General features: G+C 38.4%; 1 protein-coding gene across 8 annotated transcripts in view; it reads left to right on the forward strand.

The window, feature by feature from the left end:
* PARD3 (par-3 family cell polarity regulator) overlaps nucleotides 1-18,122 on the forward strand; it is a 479,965-nt gene that overhangs the window by 298,877 nt on the left and 162,966 nt on the right. For 4 of the 8 annotated variants that reach the window (XM_086614468.1, XM_086614472.1, XM_086614469.1 and 1 more), the window contains 3 exons: nucleotides 6,893-7,082; nucleotides 12,077-12,228; nucleotides 13,693-13,737. In XM_086614468.1, coding sequence (XP_086470594.1) covers nucleotides 6,893-7,082; nucleotides 12,077-12,228; nucleotides 13,693-13,737 — 387 coding nt within the window. The remainder of the gene's footprint in view (nucleotides 1-6,892; nucleotides 7,083-12,076; nucleotides 12,229-13,692; nucleotides 13,738-18,122) is intronic. The other 4 variants (XM_086614473.1, XM_086614474.1, XM_086614475.1 and 1 more) reach the window with 2 other exon arrangements.

Consider the following 18,122-nt stretch of genomic DNA (forward strand, 5'->3'; position numbering starts at 1 on the left):
TTTCTGATAGAGAGGAGATGCTGCTTCCTGTATTCAGGGAATGATGTTTTTGTTTCGATGAGGTGGTTTTTTTTAATTTATGCAAATTAGGTCTTCTCTTCTAAGAGTTAGATGGCTGTAATAAATCTTTATGTTTATTTTTTTTTATTTTTAATATTTTCAGGTAGCATGTTATTAGTACACTCAAAATAACAACTGTATTATGCTGATTTGCTTGGCTCTATGATTAAAAATTCAAGTCTCTTCTTCTGGTACACTGTTCTTGTGTATCATCCATTATGCTCCTGAGTTTTGCAGTACGCGAATACATAGCTGCTGTCTATATAAATTATTCTTATTCAACAAACAGCTTAGTACAAAGTCCTCTTTCATCTCTTTCTTCTAGCTGTTGATATTTTTTTGTGAACACGGTGGGTTTTGTTGCTAACAGTGACTAAACAGAAGTTATTTATCAGGGGGTACACAGAATAACAACAGTTTGCACTGAATCTGCTTTTCATGCTGAAGGAGCTCCCAGAACTTTGTAAAATTTGATAGTTCCTACACAACAGGAAACACTTTGTTCTCTACATAAATAATTGCTATCTTAAGGATAGAATCAGGAGGAAGCACTACTGAAAAAAAATTTAGCTTGAGATGTAGAGTGTGTGTGTCAATGAAACGAGAACATCCTTTTACAAGCAGATGCAGTTCCCTGGCCAGGAATCTCATCAGAATGTGATGGTCTGCTACAATAGCCTTGACAGATCTAAGCACTCTCTTGAGATCCAAAGCCTGGATATAGTGGAGACATTTTTGTCCATAGACATTCTCCACACATGTATTCCGATTCCCACCTCTACTTAGCTTGGAAAATTAGATGATGTGAGTATCTGCGGGAAGTGTTGCCAAAACTCAGTATATTGCTGTGGACAAATATGCTGTTACTGAAAAATAAATAAATGAAGATCTGCAGGAATTCTAATTTCTCGTTGTACAATTCTCTGTATCCCTCCTGTAGGAAGTCTCATCACTATTATTATTGTAATCAACACTATTTTCTTTTATTATCATTTCTATTATTTATCACTGTATTTATTACTTTGGTTAATGCTTCATTATTCATCACCGAGTAGCTGTTGCTGATTTCTCTGTCAAGCAGGTTAGGAATCAACTTGCCATGTCAGAGCAAGAAAGGCCCCTCTACTTGTGGAAGAGACTTGAAATGTACCATTGGTCTGAATCCCATGATATCAAAAGTGCTCGTGAGAGTCATTCATAAAGTAATACTTGGTTTTGAGCATATTGTAAGGGTGTTCAATAGAGTCCTTAGACCTTTCTTTAAAGAGAAAGCAATTAGCAAATGTACGAGAACCAAGATAGATACAGTACCATGAGAATGCAGTGTAGCATGAGAACCAAGTTATTACAGCAAACAGATTAACCAGACTTCAGAGATTTTCAGATTTGAAAGGACCTGGAGTAGTTGGGCTCTTCATGAGTAAGCCTGTTGCTCATTTTATGTACTGTGTATGCTCAGGTTTTTTTCGGAGTGCTTTATGTTGGTAGTTTAATTTAGGTCCAAACTATTTTCTGGTCTATTATAGATCTATACTATTATAGGTTTGAAATGTTGCTATTTGGCCTATTTTTCACAGAGCTGGAGACCAGCCATTTGGTACTGAAGTTCTGAGACTTTTTCTGCACAGACAGATAGGAACTCTTCTTACCCCATAGTTTGGTACGGTCCTCAGGCTATGCTTGTTTAGATTGGTAACTGGTTCAAGAAATTTGAGTCTCATTGTCCTGAGATGAGACATGCTTGAAAGGGAGAATGTTCTCCTTTCCTTATTACACCATCCAAAATACTACATATTATTACAGATTACATTGCTGAAGTTGAATTAGTATATGCAAAACTGGGCTTGAAGTGTATTCAGAGTTTAAATTTTATAGCACTTTTCTAGCCTGAGGGAAAACTATTGTCTTGGAGAGGTTTGCAGACAGCTCGAGCAATGTCTCAGATTTGTAGATCAGTCAAATATACTGAGGATTACTAGGTTTGAAGTTTCTTTGATGTTTCCTTGTAATGTTTCTCACAACATTTGTGGAGTTGCTTTCTCCAAGGGTGTTATCTGTCCACTTCATCTGACTTCTCTACAAAGGACGTATTGAGTCTGTTGCTGAGGTCTGACTAACCACCTGCTGAAGGTGAAGCCTTTCACCTGTTTTTAGCTTCATCTGCAGTGAAAAGCATAGGCATGTCAGATGGGTTCTCTGCTTAATTTCAAAGCAACTATTAAAATGTCAGTCTTCACCCTTGTCAGATCCAAAAAAGGGTAGTGAAATGTTAAAAATGTTACTGAATTACTGTAGCATCTCAAATAGGAAGTTCAATCTGCTGAATGCCGTAAGGTTATACCTTTTCACAATCAATTCTTTGGAGACATTATTAACTACAGAGTTAACAGGCTTGTAGGCATTATGTTTGGAAGGAAGTACATTACCAGGCTAAACATTAACCTGTCCGTCAAAGAAGCTATTGCTGGGCAAAGAATCAGCTGTTATGCAAACTGAACACGTTCGTTTCAGTTTGACAGTGATGAGATGTTCACCATGCAGTACCTTTTTCTTCCAGCCACTTCTCTGGCCTTCTTCAGTGATCTCTATTGAAGGCAGTTTTGCTCCCTGTGGAAAGTGTACAATGCAGCAATGATTTTAGCTAGCTCTTTATGCCTAAGGCTTTATTTGTTTGTTTGTTTTTTAATAGTTGCATGCAAAGGTAGTGATGGTAAATGAAACCTTTCCAGAAAAGAAGGAAAAATTCTTTTCCCCTAATTCTACATAATTTTTCCATTTCTGTAGAAAAAAATGAAGTGTGAAAATCATAGAATCATAGAATGGTATAGGCTGGAAGGGACCTTAGAGATCATCTAATCCAACCTCCCTGTCATGGGCAGGGACGCCTCTCAACTAGATCAGGCTGCTCAAGGCTCCGTCCAACCTGGCCTTGAACACCTCCAGGGAGGGGTTATCCACAACCTCCCTGGGCAACCTATTCCAAAGTCTCACCACCGTCGTACTGAAGAATTTCTTTCTAAGATCCAATCTAAATCTGTTCTCCTTCAACTTAAACCCATTTCCCCTTGTCCTATCAGTGGACACTCTTGTAAAAAGTCCCTCCCCAGCCTTCCTGTAGGTTCCCTTCAGGTATTGGAAGGCAGCTATTAGGTCCCCCCAAAGTGTTCTCTTTTCAAGGCTGAACAATCCCGGCTCCCACAACCTGTCCTTGTAGCAGAGGTGCTCCAGCCCCTGGATGATCTTTGTGGCCCTCCTCTGAACATGCTCCAACAGACCTATGTCTCTCTTATGGTGGGGACACCAGAACTGGATGCAGTATTCGAGGTGGGGTCTCACAAGAGCAGAGTAAAGGGGGAGAATCACCTCTCTTGACCTGCTGACCACGCTTCTCTTGATACATTCCAGGATGTGGTTGGCCTTCTGGGCCGCATGAGCGCACTGCCAGCTCATGTTGAGCTTCTCATCTATAAACACCCCCAAATCCTTCTCTTCGGGGCTACTCTCAAGCCACTCTGTGCCCAGTTTGTATTTGTGCCTACGATTGGCCCGACCCAGGTGAAGGACCTTGCATTTTGACTTGTTGAAGCTCATGCAGTTTGCACTGGCCGATTTCTCAAGCCTATCAAAGTCCCTCTGTATGACGTCTCTTCCCTCAAGTGAATCCACGGCACCACACAACTTGGTGTCATCGGCAAACTTACTGAGGGTGCATTCAATGCCGTCATCCATGTCGCTGACAAAGACGTTGAACAGCACTGGACCCAGAAGAGACCCTGAGGGACACCGCTTGACACGGGTCTCCATGTAGGCATCGCACCATTGACCACAACTCTTTGAGTGCGACCATCCAGCCAGTTCTTTATCCACCGAGTGGTCCATCTGTCAAATCCGTGTCTCTCCATTTTAGAGACAAGGATGTCATGTGGGACAGTGTCAAACGCCTTGCACAAGTCCAGGAAAATGACGTCCGTTGCTTTACCCACATCAACCAGCGCTGTAGCTTTGTGGTAGAAGGCCACTAAATTAGTCAGGTGTGTCCATAGATGTTGCTCACCAGCCTGGGCTGCGGCACCAGGGACGCTGTTGCATCCTCCGCAGCCAGGAGGAAATGGCCTGCCTCTTGTGGGCAGGATCGGTACCTTGAGTTGATTACTTAATTAGTTAGTTCATTATCTCAACTCAATCCAGCTGGGCTAATAATGACTGGTTGCCATAATTCCCCCTTTTTGTTTTCCAATTTTTTGTTTTCACAAAGGCTTTAAGGGGGAGCAGAGACCCGGCCCATTCATCCAACTCCAGCACGCTTCCCTCCCGCGAATACCACGTCGGGGCTTGCGGCTTTACCTTCTTCTCCGAAGGACTCTCACTCGAGCTCCCGGCTCCAGCTCTTTTGGCTCGGGCTCTCGGCTTCCCAGGGTCTCATCAGTGTATCACATCGGGGTCACCAGTTGTCGCTCACCAGCCTGGACTGCAGCACCAAAGACGCTGTTGCATCCTCTACAGCCAGGAGGAAATGGCCTGCCTCTTGTAGGCAGGATAGGTACCTTGAGTTGATTAGTAATTAGTAGTAGTTCATTATCTCAATTCAGTCCAGCTGGATAAGAATGATTGGTGCCATAATTCCCCCTTTTTGTTTTAGTATTTTTGTTTTCACAAAGGCTTTATGGGTGAGCAGAGACCCGGCCCATTCATCTAACTCCAGCACGCTTCCCTCCCGCGAATACCACGTTGGGACTTGCGGCTTTACCTTCTCTGAAGGACTCTCACTCGAGCTCCCGGCTCCGGCTCCGGCTCTTTTGGCTCGGGCTCCTTTGGCTCGGGCTCTCGGCTCGGCGAGGGACTGAATTGAGATAATGAACTACTACTAATTACTAATCAACTCAAGGTACCTATCCTGCCTACAAGAGGCAGGCCATTTCCTCCTGGCTGCGGAGGATGCAACAGTGTCCTTGGTGCCGCAGCCCAGGCTGGTGAGCGACACATAGAAGCAGTTTATGTTATGGAAATACAAGTTTTGCTATATATTATTACTGTGGTGCATCATAGTTTTAGAATAATTTACAGTTTGTTGTCAGATTAAGAATTGATTAAGCTAATGCTTTTCTTCTCATGAGATGCGGCGATTTTACTAATTGTTTTAGTAAGATAATACGTTTCCAGGAGTAAAATTCATGTAATGTCATGATCATTCATTAGAAATAACATTGCATGCAGTATGAGTTGGGACCAGACATTTTAAATGACAGGTCTTTATTGTCAAGCATCAATATCCACGAAGAAAAGATATTTTTAAAGCTATTACATCACATTTAAAATTACGTGCAGCTAATATGAAAGAATCACACTTAATATTAGCCAATGCCTCAGATAACAAAATGATTTTCATTCAGATTTGCAAGTCTTTATTTTCCTTAAAGCAAGTTTTAGCTTAGTGTTTTCTAGATAATGAAATAATCTCTGTTTCTTACAAGTTAAATTTTTAAATGGTGATAATTCTACCTTTCCATTGTCATCCAAATAATACTATATAACCCACATCCTCCCAACTCTCATGCAGGTGTCCTGAAAAAAGGATTTATTAAACTTAAACCATAGTTCTGTTGCAAAGCATTGCAGTGAAAATATTCCTTCTGATATTCTTTATAGCTTTTTAGTCTGTTTTGGTGGCATAAAGTTTTCTAAAGGTTCTACTTTTTATATAGCAGTTCGAAAATTGTTACAGAATCTTATGCATTTAAATTATTACTGGAAAATATAATCATGTGTATGTATTTATCCCTATAAAAGCAGCAGTGGTAGTGGGTTTATAATATTTATATGCACATTAAAACTGGTTTTTACTTGGAAACAGTGTTTTACTGTTTGTAAGAATCCTCTAAATATCATCCTTTAACTGCTACTCTCACAAATTAACCCAGTGAAGTCTGCTACTGAACAAAGAATAATGTTGAGTCTTTATGTCTCCTTTGCGTATGCGATGGCTCTAGTTTAAGCATTTTAACAACAGTGTTAAAAATTATTTGAATTTGGTGGTATTAGAATTATGTAAATTTTCTTTCCGAATTTTGCATGTATGCCTCCAGATTATTTTTTAAAGAGAATGAAAATTTGGAATCATTTAGCTTTAGTCATGAGTTCTAATCTAATCACCTTTCACAATTTTTACATGTGTGGAGGCATTATTAATGGGTTCCAAGTTCCCAATAGCAGTCAAAAAGTTTCAAATTTCATGAGGGCAGGATTGATCAGAAGTGATGAGCTCTGTTAGTCCCTGTTGGACTCACTCTTCATTTCTACCAAACAATTTTATGCAAGAGAAGATAGTATCTTCTGGGACAGGTGCTTTTCAGAGGTTCCTAGTGACAGGACCTGAGACAATGGGCACAGACAGAAACACAGGAGGTTCCTTCTAAACATCAAGAAACACTTTTTCACTGTGAGGGTGACTGAGCACTGGCACAGGTTGCCCAGGATGTGGTGGAGTAGAAATATTCAAAAGCGATTTGGTCAGGGTCCTGGGCAACTGGCCGCAGGTATCCCTGCTTGAGCAGGAAGGGGAGATGAGAGATCCCTTCCAACCTCAACCCTTCTGTGATTCTTTGATCTTCTTGCAGTAGGCTGTGCATAAAACTGATGTATTTTATTTTTCAGACCTCTGCACAGGAAGATGCGTATGAAGTGAGACATAGTTAATTTTATTATCTGTGTTGTGTCACTCTTATCAGTAGCATTGCAGTTTGACATGACATTTTATCAGCTGTGATTATATATTATTCAAGGCAGTCTCTGCCATTGTTTAGGTTTTGGGTTTTTTCTCCCTTTTATTGTTCAGGTAAATATCAGCTGTCTCCAACGGTGAACATGCCCCAAGATGACACTGTCATTATTGAAGATGACAGGCTGTCGGTCCTCCCTCCTCATCTCTCTGACCAGTCGTCATCCAGTTCCCACGATGATGTTGGGTTTGGCACTGTTGATGCTGGTGGATGGGCTAAAGCTGCAATTAATGAGTCAACAGACTGGTAAGAGCATGGTTTAGTGGAAGGAAAAAAGAGCTGAATGGTGTTATGTCTTTTCCTTTACTGCTAATATTAATCTTTTTTTTTATCACATTTAGATTTCACTATTTTCAAACTGGTAATTGTCCCTGTTTCAGGAAGAAAGTCTCTACAGATAATTTGTTAGACTTTCTACTTCTGTTTGCAGTTTTGTGCTCTGTCAAAACACATTTGTGGAAATGTTACTAATTGTTAAGACCAAATCAGTATGTAGCTGTGTTAATTTGATGATTTAATATTAATTTAGTTGCCAACCGAGCTAGCTTTTGTAAAAAAAACTTTGCAAAATTTAAACACTTCAGTTTATGAAATATGACACAATAATTCCAATTGGAAATTTTTATTTATAAACTTCACTGTAAATATTTCTAAGTCTATAAACCAAAGATTTTATTTTTATATTTCAGTATATATCTAGAAGCCTTTCATGACTTCTGTATACTTTCTTGGTTTTGCTAATAATGTACAGTAATTTTCAAACCTGCTTAGAGGTCAAGGCAACTCTTTGTTTTGTCTTAGTGGTTGTGCAACAAGAACTGGTCAAGATTTCTTTGTCATGTATGAAGAAATACCATTCATACCATTATATGATTTGGAACTATTGTGCAAAGGCAGTGTAATGTAATAGCTGTACATTTAAAAATATGGAAAGTAATAGTTCCACATTTAAAACTATGGGAAGTAACTTTATATGTTTAATCTATAGTAAAAATGATATCTGTGAATTTTAGGTTGACTCTCCAATTACTTAAATACATTTTTATATAAGAGAAATACATTTTAATATGAGTCTTAATGAGAAATACATTGAGCTCCATTATTGACTTGCTTAGTTTCCTGGCAAAGAAATACTGTTTATTGCATAGTACAATTAATACACATCTAAGATTTAATTTGCAAGTCCTATAATTATCTATAGTAATAGCAAAATAAAAGCCCACCTCCGTACACTGCCACTTCTTGAGGCTAGATAATTACCACAAATGGTGTGAAGTATATACATTTTCTTATTTTACTTGTCTCTTGAGCCCCTTATGAATGTGTCAGCAATATCTTAATAAAACAGCAATAGCACCTGTCAGCTGATATGCACCTGTCAGCTGCTTCTTTGCTTTATATCAGTTTATTTCATCTTGTGTCCAGGAACTGAGTTCTGTATTTTAAGCACTGTTTTAATAATTGTATAAAAAAGTCTTTTTTTTCATCCTCATTTGCGCGGGTTTTTTTTAACATTCCAGCTCTTCTCTTGGGCAAGTCATACCTGTAATTTGGGCCCTTGAAAAGTCCATCTGTCTTTTGTAAAAGCTTTCAGAGCTGAGAATCTGAGACATTTAAATAGAATAGTACTCAAGGCGGCACATAATAGCTTATTGCCGAGGGAATTTTTTAGCCGCATATGAGCAAAAACCTACAGTATAAAGTAAAAGCCCATTTGAAACCTGCAGATGCTTTTACATTTACTTCTGCAGCGTATCTTGCTATTCATATACTTCTTTGAAAATGAAAGTAACAGTAAAAAAATAGAGATTAGATATTGTGGAATTGATCACGCTCAAAACCTTTAAACGTGTACATGAGAAATTGTAAAGGTCTTCAGATACAATTGCACTTAAAAGAGTAGATCAGTGCAGTGCCTTGCTATATAAGGTATTCTATTGGTAAAAAAGTAAATAGCAGTAGAATTAGATTGTTGCATTAATTTCCTGCTGCTAATGGATGAAGGCAGACTTGTAAAACGAAGGTGCATTGTATGATTTTTCTGGAAGGCACAAAGGGTAAAACTAAGAATATGGATGAAGGGTTATCCAAACAAGAATGGCAGCTGTTCTGAATCACAGAAGAAAATGTAAGCTTTTCCAGCCTCACAATATCTCCCTAATCCTTGATGAAAATGTTATGAAAACAAAGGGGCAATAAGACAGGATTAATAAGTGGAATTTTAATAACATTGAGGGTCAGAAGACGGTTACATTCTTTTAAGGATCAGCTGTCATTCCAGAAATCTTATTTGTTAAGTATGCTAGAATATAGTAAATTGCGTTTGGCATTGCTTAATGACTTGCACTAAATTCACCTTCTGTGTTTTATTAATGTAGTTGAAAAATATTAAAATGAGGCATTTTGGGGGGGTATTAGTTCATCCTCTGTGCTCATTGGCTTTTCCAGTTACGGATCTTCCCAGAGGCTTTTGAATACTTTTAGGCAATGTACGTGCACTTGAACTTCTGTGATCTGCTCCTTCCTTAATTACTAAAACACGCTCGTGAGTCGTTAATAATAGAAGTAAACCAGGACATGAAAACTGATGACTCTACATAGGGCTCGGATATTTGTACTGTAAAAAGGTACAAGATGTCATGATGTCAGAGAGCAAGTAATTTTTGGTGCTAAGTAGTTGCAGGATACTATGTAAACACTGAGTAGTAATCCCTCTAATAAATGTGTGTGGAAGGTAGGTGTGATAAGGGCGGATAAGGGAAGCAGAGAGACAGCCCTTGAAGGCGGTGTCAGTGGAAATGCTGGGATCCCATCTCCAGAATTCCCAGTTGCTGACGCCGTGTTCCAGACCCCACTGCTCTTTTTGGGACCTGTGATGCCTTTTTTCGAGTTCTGTTTAACTTTGGAGTTTTAGTCTGTTCTTAGGACTTCAAGTTGAATATATATGTGCATGCCATATTTACATGAAAATGATAGTCAGCTTTATTTAAAGTCTTATATATATGGATCAAAGAAAGCTTATATGAAAAAACGGAGCATACAGCCAAAACAAATAGTCTTAGAATTTCACCCTTTTTGAAGAAGGTGTCACAGGATACATTTTGTTCGGCACGATGAAAACTAACGTGAGCTGTGTTAACAGTTGTTGCTAGAGAAAATTCTCACTTAGAGAAACCACATTTTTCTGGCCTTCGGAGACAGGGCTGACTAGCAGTGAGCCAGAAACTCCTGTGTGGCCTTGGGAAAGTCATTTATGATCTGATTATGAAAGGTGTTGAAACCCTGTAAGTTCAGTTGAGTCACTCGGAGGACGTTTTCAGACTTAGGTGGTTCTTATTCAGCTACATGTGGCACTGCTGCAAATGCTAGAAGTGTATATTGGCCTTGTCTGTTTTATCTCTTTCTATCATGTGGAGATAATTTTTTCCCTATTTTGTGGGAGTGAGTGTGAGGACTAAATAGTTATTTTTGAGTTCGGGCTCTGATTCATCAGAGCTTTTAAGCATATGCTTCAAAACGTTGCTAAATTGTGCAGACATCTCTGAAATAGTTGCAGTAATTAAATGTAAAACATTATGAGCCTGAGCCAGAAACATTAAAGTCAAAAGGCAGTTGACATTGACTTTATTCATAGAGGCTCCGATCCTGCTCTCACCTAAGTATTATATGCTTGTCACATGCACATATCTTATTTGTAAATCTGCCACTGCTAGACTGAATTTCTTCTAGGCTGCCTGGTAATGCGGATAGTGATTTTCATCCTGTATAGGACTTGATGCCTTTGGACACTTTTCCTTACCTTTCTTCACTGTTGTGCCTGATACTCAGGTGTTTCCTGATCAAAGATGCTTCTATAAATTATAGTGCATGGCATGCATAAACATGTTCACGTTACATAATTTAAAAGTATAAGTTGGTTTCTGCAGAATCACTATTTCTCTGTTTCTTACTAGGTATGAGATGTGTATTATGCTGACTCCTTAAAATAGAAGATAATTCTTTGAAACATGTTACTGAACAGTAACATGTAGGCATACAATATTTTGAATGGCATTTAGTGTATTTAGAGATCTCAGTGACAAAACATTAAGCTTTTTCATCTTGAAGTACAACAATAATCAAAGAGGGGATTTTGAGGGATCTTCTTCCTATTGGATAGGTAACAATGGTGCAAAATACTCATCTTTTCTCAGTAATTTATGCTTTTGACTTCTCTTTGTGCCAGCTGAAGTAGAAATCTAAATTCTTTGAGCTTAACTTTAGACTCTTTTTAATAGTCTCTCCTCTTCCAGGAGTAGGAAGACCTTTGTGTGAATTTCCTTTCATATTGTTTATTAGCAGTAAGAGATCTTGCAATTTTTTTTTTTCATTTTTTACTGTTTTTAATATGCATTGTGGCCGTGGTGACACATTGCAAGCCTAGGGTTTAGCTCACACACCAAGTTTTGCCTGAATTCCTGCAGTCATGATTCTACCAACGTTTGACCAATGTGAATAAATCTATCTTCAGCATGCTTATGATGAAGCATGGTGAAACTCCGATCACTGCTCGCTGGAGAGCTGGCTCTCTCAGCTGAGGTCATGTGGGAAACCTGCAGCAGAGACCAAAACTGAGTCCAGTAACCCCCGGTTCCTGTTTAATGGTGGAAATATTGTGGCAAATACTTGCTCTGTAGGGAAGTAATGAGTAAAAATATATTTGTCAGTCATAGCCAGGTTAAAACCAAGAGATGCTGTGAAAAATTTGCAAGTGATTTCACATGTAGAAAGAAATTTCTATGCAAAGTCTTTAAATGAAGAAGTTTATTGAAAGTCTGTGGGCTTCAGACAGGACAGATTCTGTTTATGCTTTTAAAAACATTTTGTGACGAAGAAAAATCTGATGATTTTCTATTAGCAGAATATATTTGTTTTGCATGAAGAAAACAGAACTGGTTTATTCTCCCTCAAATTATTCCTGTTGTTGGGTCTGTACATTCTGATAGCATATATATAGTACACCAAATATGTACTTCATTCATTAAAAGTCATAAGTGAAATTCTTGATACTTTTTAACTGGAATTGCTTGATGCAGTAAAACAAATACATCATTTGTGTAACTGACTAAATAAAGTGGTTTATTTAAAATGTGTACTTTATTGCTGGTAGAAGTCACGTGCTAAATAAATGCTTTTCTCTGCAGAGTGAAAGGTTGCGTGATCTTGATAAATGTTCGCATGATTTTTTTCCCTTCCTACAGCACTCTTAGTCCAGATGTTGATCCAGTGCTTGCCTTCCAGCGAGAGGGTTTTGGACGCCAGAGCATGTCAGAAAAGCGTACAAAGCAGTTTTCAGATGCCAGTCAGTTGGAGTTTGTTAAAACACGAAAATCCAAAAGCATGGATCTAGGTAGTGAGTGATATTTTTTCAATTATTTTCTTTGAACCTGATTTTCATGTTGTAAGTATATAGATTTTACAATTCCAAACACATTTACATGCAGTACTACTGCACGTCATGTCTACTGGTGGGAAGTAAAGTACTCTTGATGTGAATGGCCATGTGGCCTGTGTATTTTTTGTACCACTTGTAAGTGCCCAGACGTTTAAATACTGTAGCCCTCTCGATATATGGGTATACTTAAAGGGAAAAGGTACTTACTGAAATGGAGGTGAAAAGTGCATTTACCAATCCACGTAGAATAACTCTGTAAAACTGTACCACGCTGTGTTTCTGGGTAGACAGGATTATTCTCAGTTCATGATTATATTGCAATTAGCCTTAAAGATCCTTTGTAGTATGTCATTTTGTAGATAGGTTTTGATTAAGATATTAAAGACGCAAGTGTTTTTTTGAAGAGTTCATGCAGAATTAGAAAATGGGGCTAGTCTGACATCTGGTTGATACCTAAGTTTTAATATTTATATCAGAAGCCCTATAAAGTAGCAGCGACTAAGACAGGCGATCTCCTATAATCATTTTAACTGGTAAAACAACTGAGAATAAGTAATCTTTAACAAGCTCATCTATTTTTTGGCCATTGAATTTAGATTGTGAAGTGCAGAATCTAATAACCTTAAACAGTGAGTTTTGATGGTTTAAACACACAAAATTCCTTACACGGAATAATAAAATCATAGAATCATAGAATGGCATAGGCTAGAAGGGACCTTAGAGATCATCTAATCCAACCTCCCTGTCATGGGCAGGGACGCCTCTCAACTAGATCAGGCTGCTCAAGGCTCCGTCCAACCTGGCCTTGAACACCTCCAGGGAGGGGCCATCCACAGCTTCTCTGGGCAATTTATTCCAAAGTCTTACCACCCTCGTACTGCAGAATTTCTTCCTGAGATCTAATCTAAATCTGTTCTCCGTCAACTTAAACCCATTTCCCCTTGTCCTATCAGTGGACACTCTTGTAAAAAGTCCCTCCCCAGCCTTCCTGTAGGTTCCCTTCAGGTATTGGAAGGCAGCGATTAGGTCCCCCCGAAGTCTTCTCTTTTCAAAATATAATATGATTCGCTCCTTTACAATAATTGTGACTATCTTAACTACGATCCCTAATTCACCAACTTCCTCAGGGGACAGTAAGGTTGGTGGTATTGACTTGCCTTGACTAGTTGTGATGTGCTAACGTGTAAATAACATATTGTACCTGCCTGTGATGTGAACATGACTGACATTGCATGATGGTTACTAGTTTGCTGCCATTTCTACCCAGAATGTTTGCTTACTGTTGCAGTTTATTTGCATGAAGTATGACATTGCTGAGGTTCCCTAACTTGAAAAAACAATGTGCAAAACAGAAGGAATGTTGGTTGCATGTGGGGCATGGGCACTAACTGGGCTAACCGATATACATTTACCTTTTAACAGTAGCTGACGAGACTAAGCTCAGTACAATGGATGACCAGAAAACAGGTAAGAATTGACAGTAAGGCTGTTGCTATAGAAACCTTGGTCAAAGCAGCTTACCACAATTACAGAACTGCCAGTCAAATTGCATGAAAACATGAATATTCCAGTACTTGCATGGCTGCTTTGTATTGTTGTGAATAATCAAGTCATACAGAAAAAGAAAATTCTCTTTGGAGATAAGTATCTAGGGTAGTATATTCAAGCGGGTCATACATGTGACTGTAGGTAGGCACCTGTTTCTACACTTTGAACTCATAAATATTCACAGTTGTATGGATTTTTTTGTCCTTTAAAAAAAAATCTTAGAAAATCTCCTCCGAGCATCAAACTATAATGTGCATAGAAATGATATAGAAGAGTCAAATGTTTGGCTATTACAGTGCTAACACAGTGTGTGGAAGTAATTATTTTACTTAAAAAACTTCTACCTTTGCCTTAAATGGTCATCAGATACATGTTGTGAGTTGAGTTGAAGATTATTAGTGCGAGTTGATTTGCCTTTGGAGCTGAAACCTGAGCATCGTACCAGAACAAAAGAATATGTAAACAGAATCTTTTCCACATACCATCGATTGTAACATTTCACACAATGATAATGAGAAATAGCTTTCAAAGCATATTTTTTATTAGTAATTAAAATAATGCACCAGCTGCAATTACGAACCTTTATGATTTATTAATATAAATTAGCTTTTGACCTTTGGAATGCTATTTTAATTAGACTAGATCCAGAGAACACCGTAACATTACTTAGCTCTAATTAGGGACAATTCACCTTTTTAACCTGAAAATATTATTTATTTTAGCATGATTTGGGGAGTAAGGCATTCCATGCAGAATTTACAATTCATAATTCACAACGGCGTCTCTGTTTAACCACACTGTACAACATGAGTAGGAATACTGAAAAGCTGTAAATAATCAAGTGATAAATAATATATAATTTTTAATAAAACACCTAAAACTTCTGGCTCTTGAAATGTTGCAGAATATGACCACAGACTTGCAGCTTTCCAAACTAAGAATGAGTACACAAAATTAAAATGTATGAGTGTTTCGAAGGATTAAAGCCATCAGAGTGTGAATGTATGAATTGCGTTAATGGTGATGGTAAGAATCAGCACTTAGGAACTGCCTTCACCCCTGAGTATTATTCACATAAAAAGAGTTACAGATCAAACTCGAAATTATTGTAAATTATTTTTGATTTTCTTATTAGCCTGCCTATTGGAATAGGATGTGATTAGAATGATGTAAAACCTGTGTGTTTCAGTAAAATAAGATGCTTAGATTTAAAAGCGCGTAGTGGTTTTGATGGTAATAGTAGAGGGTGGTATTAACAGAGTGTAGTTTTTCTCTCTGTATAACACTTGGATTAAACTCCAAGAAAGAGACAAGTCAGATAACTTGGGTGAGAGAGCATGACTGGAACCATTTGGACTGAGCAGTTACATATTTTGCATAACAAGCTTAGTGGCTAGAAAAAGGGAGAAATACCTTTTCTTGTACTTTTATTTTATTTATCTTGTGTGCTTTTAACCAGGTTTTGTATATAAACACTGGATTTTTCCCATTACTGACGATGGATGTGGTTGCTAAACAAACCACTTACTGTAGTTTGGCTTACAAATTGTCTGGTTCTAAGAAAAAAAATGCTTCCATTGTGTGGTGAACTATGTTTTAATGAACTCTAGAAGCCAGAAAACTTCAGCATATATTTACTTTATAAAAAATAAAAACAAACTCTGTTACAGTCAAAGTTGGACTTAACAGTATTGGCTGAAATGGAAAGTGTAGAAATCACCAGTCCTAGTTACTATAATAGATTTTTAATTATTTTTCTTTCTATAGTTCACTTGAAGTGCCTAACCCTTGCAGTGTTTACAGTTCATCCTAGAGGTTAGAAGTATATTCAGTAGCAATTGAGCATGGCTCATTTATTGAGTCCCAGGCATACTATAGTTCCAGCTGGTTATTTTTCCATGTACGTATTGTGAAAACGAAAAAGAAAAAAAAAATCACTGAAAATGTATTTAAATTGTTTCTTTATTTATTTTTACACAGTGCTTTTTAAATAGAATGTTTTATTAAATGGAACCAAAACGAAACTATTTTTGATGCAGTTGCTCGCTCTATTACTTCCCTGTTCTCCCTGGCTAAAATGTTACACTTTTTTGGTATGAATTCAACTAGAAAGAGAAGAATTAATCAAATCTAATGGAGCAGATGTTAGTAATTAAATAGACTCACTGCTAAGGTCCTTAAAGAAAGTGTCTAGAAAGTAGACTTTGTACCTTTGCAAAGCTGGTTTAATCAAATAGAGAGTTTTTGACATAAGCTGCTGGTAGCATTTAACTTGAGAATTAACAGAAAAACCAAAATTCTCATTTAAAATTATTTAAAAGAAAGTGCTGATGAAAAATTTACTTTATTGCTTTAAAAAATAGTAATTGAAGGAAACACTGAAGGGAACATCATATATCCTTTGACACTGCTTTTTTTTGCTTTTGCAAACCGCCCAAGCGGTTTGTGGCACTGCATAAACACTTACTGTGAGAGGAGTGAAAGCACAATGAGTTGTTAAACAGCGTCAGAACATGGGGAAAACAAAGGGCTTGGAGCAGAGAGAGGCAGCATGTAGGCTTCGTGTCATCTATGTGTATTAAATGTCTCCTTGAATCTGTACGTGCTGCGAGTTGTGTGGCGGGACTGCCCGTGCCACGTGAGAGCAGACGGACACGCTGCCAGCACAGGCGTGCCTGAGTGGAGGGCGGCTGCCTGGCCGGAGGGCAAGGCTTGGCCATTGTCCCCGCGGGATGTCCAGCTGGGGACACAGGGGTGGTGGGGCATGGGTGGTGGGCAGGGGCTGTGCTCGGCAGGGTGCCGCGAGCATCCTGCAGAGTCCTTGGGAGACGGACATATGGGTGTGGTGGGAGAGCAGAGCCGTACGGCTGAGTGCGCAGGCGGAGCATGCCGGGTGGCTGTGCGCCTGGCGGCAGTCGCGGTAGGAGCACTGCTGGGCTGCGGAGGGATGAATCTGCCTCAAAGGATAGTTGTTAAGAAAATTGTTGGAAAGGAAAATTTTTATAAACTTCAAATTTTAAAAACGATAAAAGAATCCCTTTCATCCCTCAGTCATATAAAGATGCTTTAGGTAGATGTGTCTTTTCTCTTCTTTTTCTCTAAATTCTGATGTCGAAATAGGAGTAGAACTCGTTCTGAGCAGATAACGTTTCTGATGATTACCACCAGCGCTGTAAAGGCTGGAAGAAAATGCTGACATTTTTGTATTTAGAAAACAAGGTTTTGATGTGACTCATAAATTTTAAACAGAATCAATTTTAAAGAAAGTTTGCTGTTTCTCACCAGATTAAGGATAAACAGCTCACTTTCTGGCTGGTGGATTCTAGTAATAAATTCTGAATTGACTCAATTTACAGGGAAGCTTAACTATATATTTTGAAAATAGTAGACTCGCTATGAACTGGCCAGAGATGATAGTAAAGGTGTTAAACTATACATAGCTTTATGATCAATTGCTTGCGAAAGGGCATTTCCTTCTTTCAGATTCTACAACCTGTCCACATTTGTGTTCGTGGCCACCCAAGTTCAATTAATATTCCTATCATTTCTGTAATTCATTATTAGTTTTACAATACTCAAGGAACATTAGGTCATATCCCATCTAGCTTTTCCTTTGGGAAAGCACAACTTAACATAAATACAGTTCTCACAAAGATCTGTACTGGGTGGCAGGAAATGGAATTTTTTTCATGTCTTTTATGAACATAAATAGGCACATAAATGCCTTCTTTATAATTACTGTTTACAAAAAGAGCCACTCAGTAATTAGGAAAAGATATATGAGCATTTCATTTAAAAGGCTGCAAAGCAGAATCTGGAATAAGGAAGTTTACAGTAAGTTGCCATGTAAGAGGATACCCTTTCCTTTTGTATATGAAATTGAATCTGTCAAACAGCTGGTTTATATAGGATTGTCCCACTCCCTCTTTTTTTCCGTCAAAATGTTGCATTCATTTCTTCCTGTTTCATGGACTGATTTTAACAAAATACAATCTCGAGAAGAAAAAAACAGAATCTCATTTGTTGTGTTCTGTAGGCATTAGAAGAGGAATAGCAGATTTTAGCATGTGCTAGAAAGTGGACAGTTTTATAGGGCACTGTCTAAATTGAAGTTCATTCACTTGGTAGAGAGGACGTTATGTGAAAATCCTTGCCTTAGACTTCAGCCCATGTTCGGAAGTTTGTCAAACCTGGTTCTACAGTTTGTTTGCACAGCTGGGAAGCCATCAAACCCCCCTTGTCCCAGCTGGCTGCTCTTGTTTCACCCCAGCAGCTGTGCTGTGCCCCAGCAGTCCTCATGACCT

The sequence above is a fragment of the Tauraco erythrolophus genome, chromosome 7 (assembly GCF_009769465.1).
Source record: "Tauraco erythrolophus isolate bTauEry1 chromosome 7, bTauEry1.pri, whole genome shotgun sequence".
In the NCBI taxonomy this organism is placed as follows: Eukaryota; Metazoa; Chordata; class Aves; order Musophagiformes; family Musophagidae; genus Tauraco; species Tauraco erythrolophus.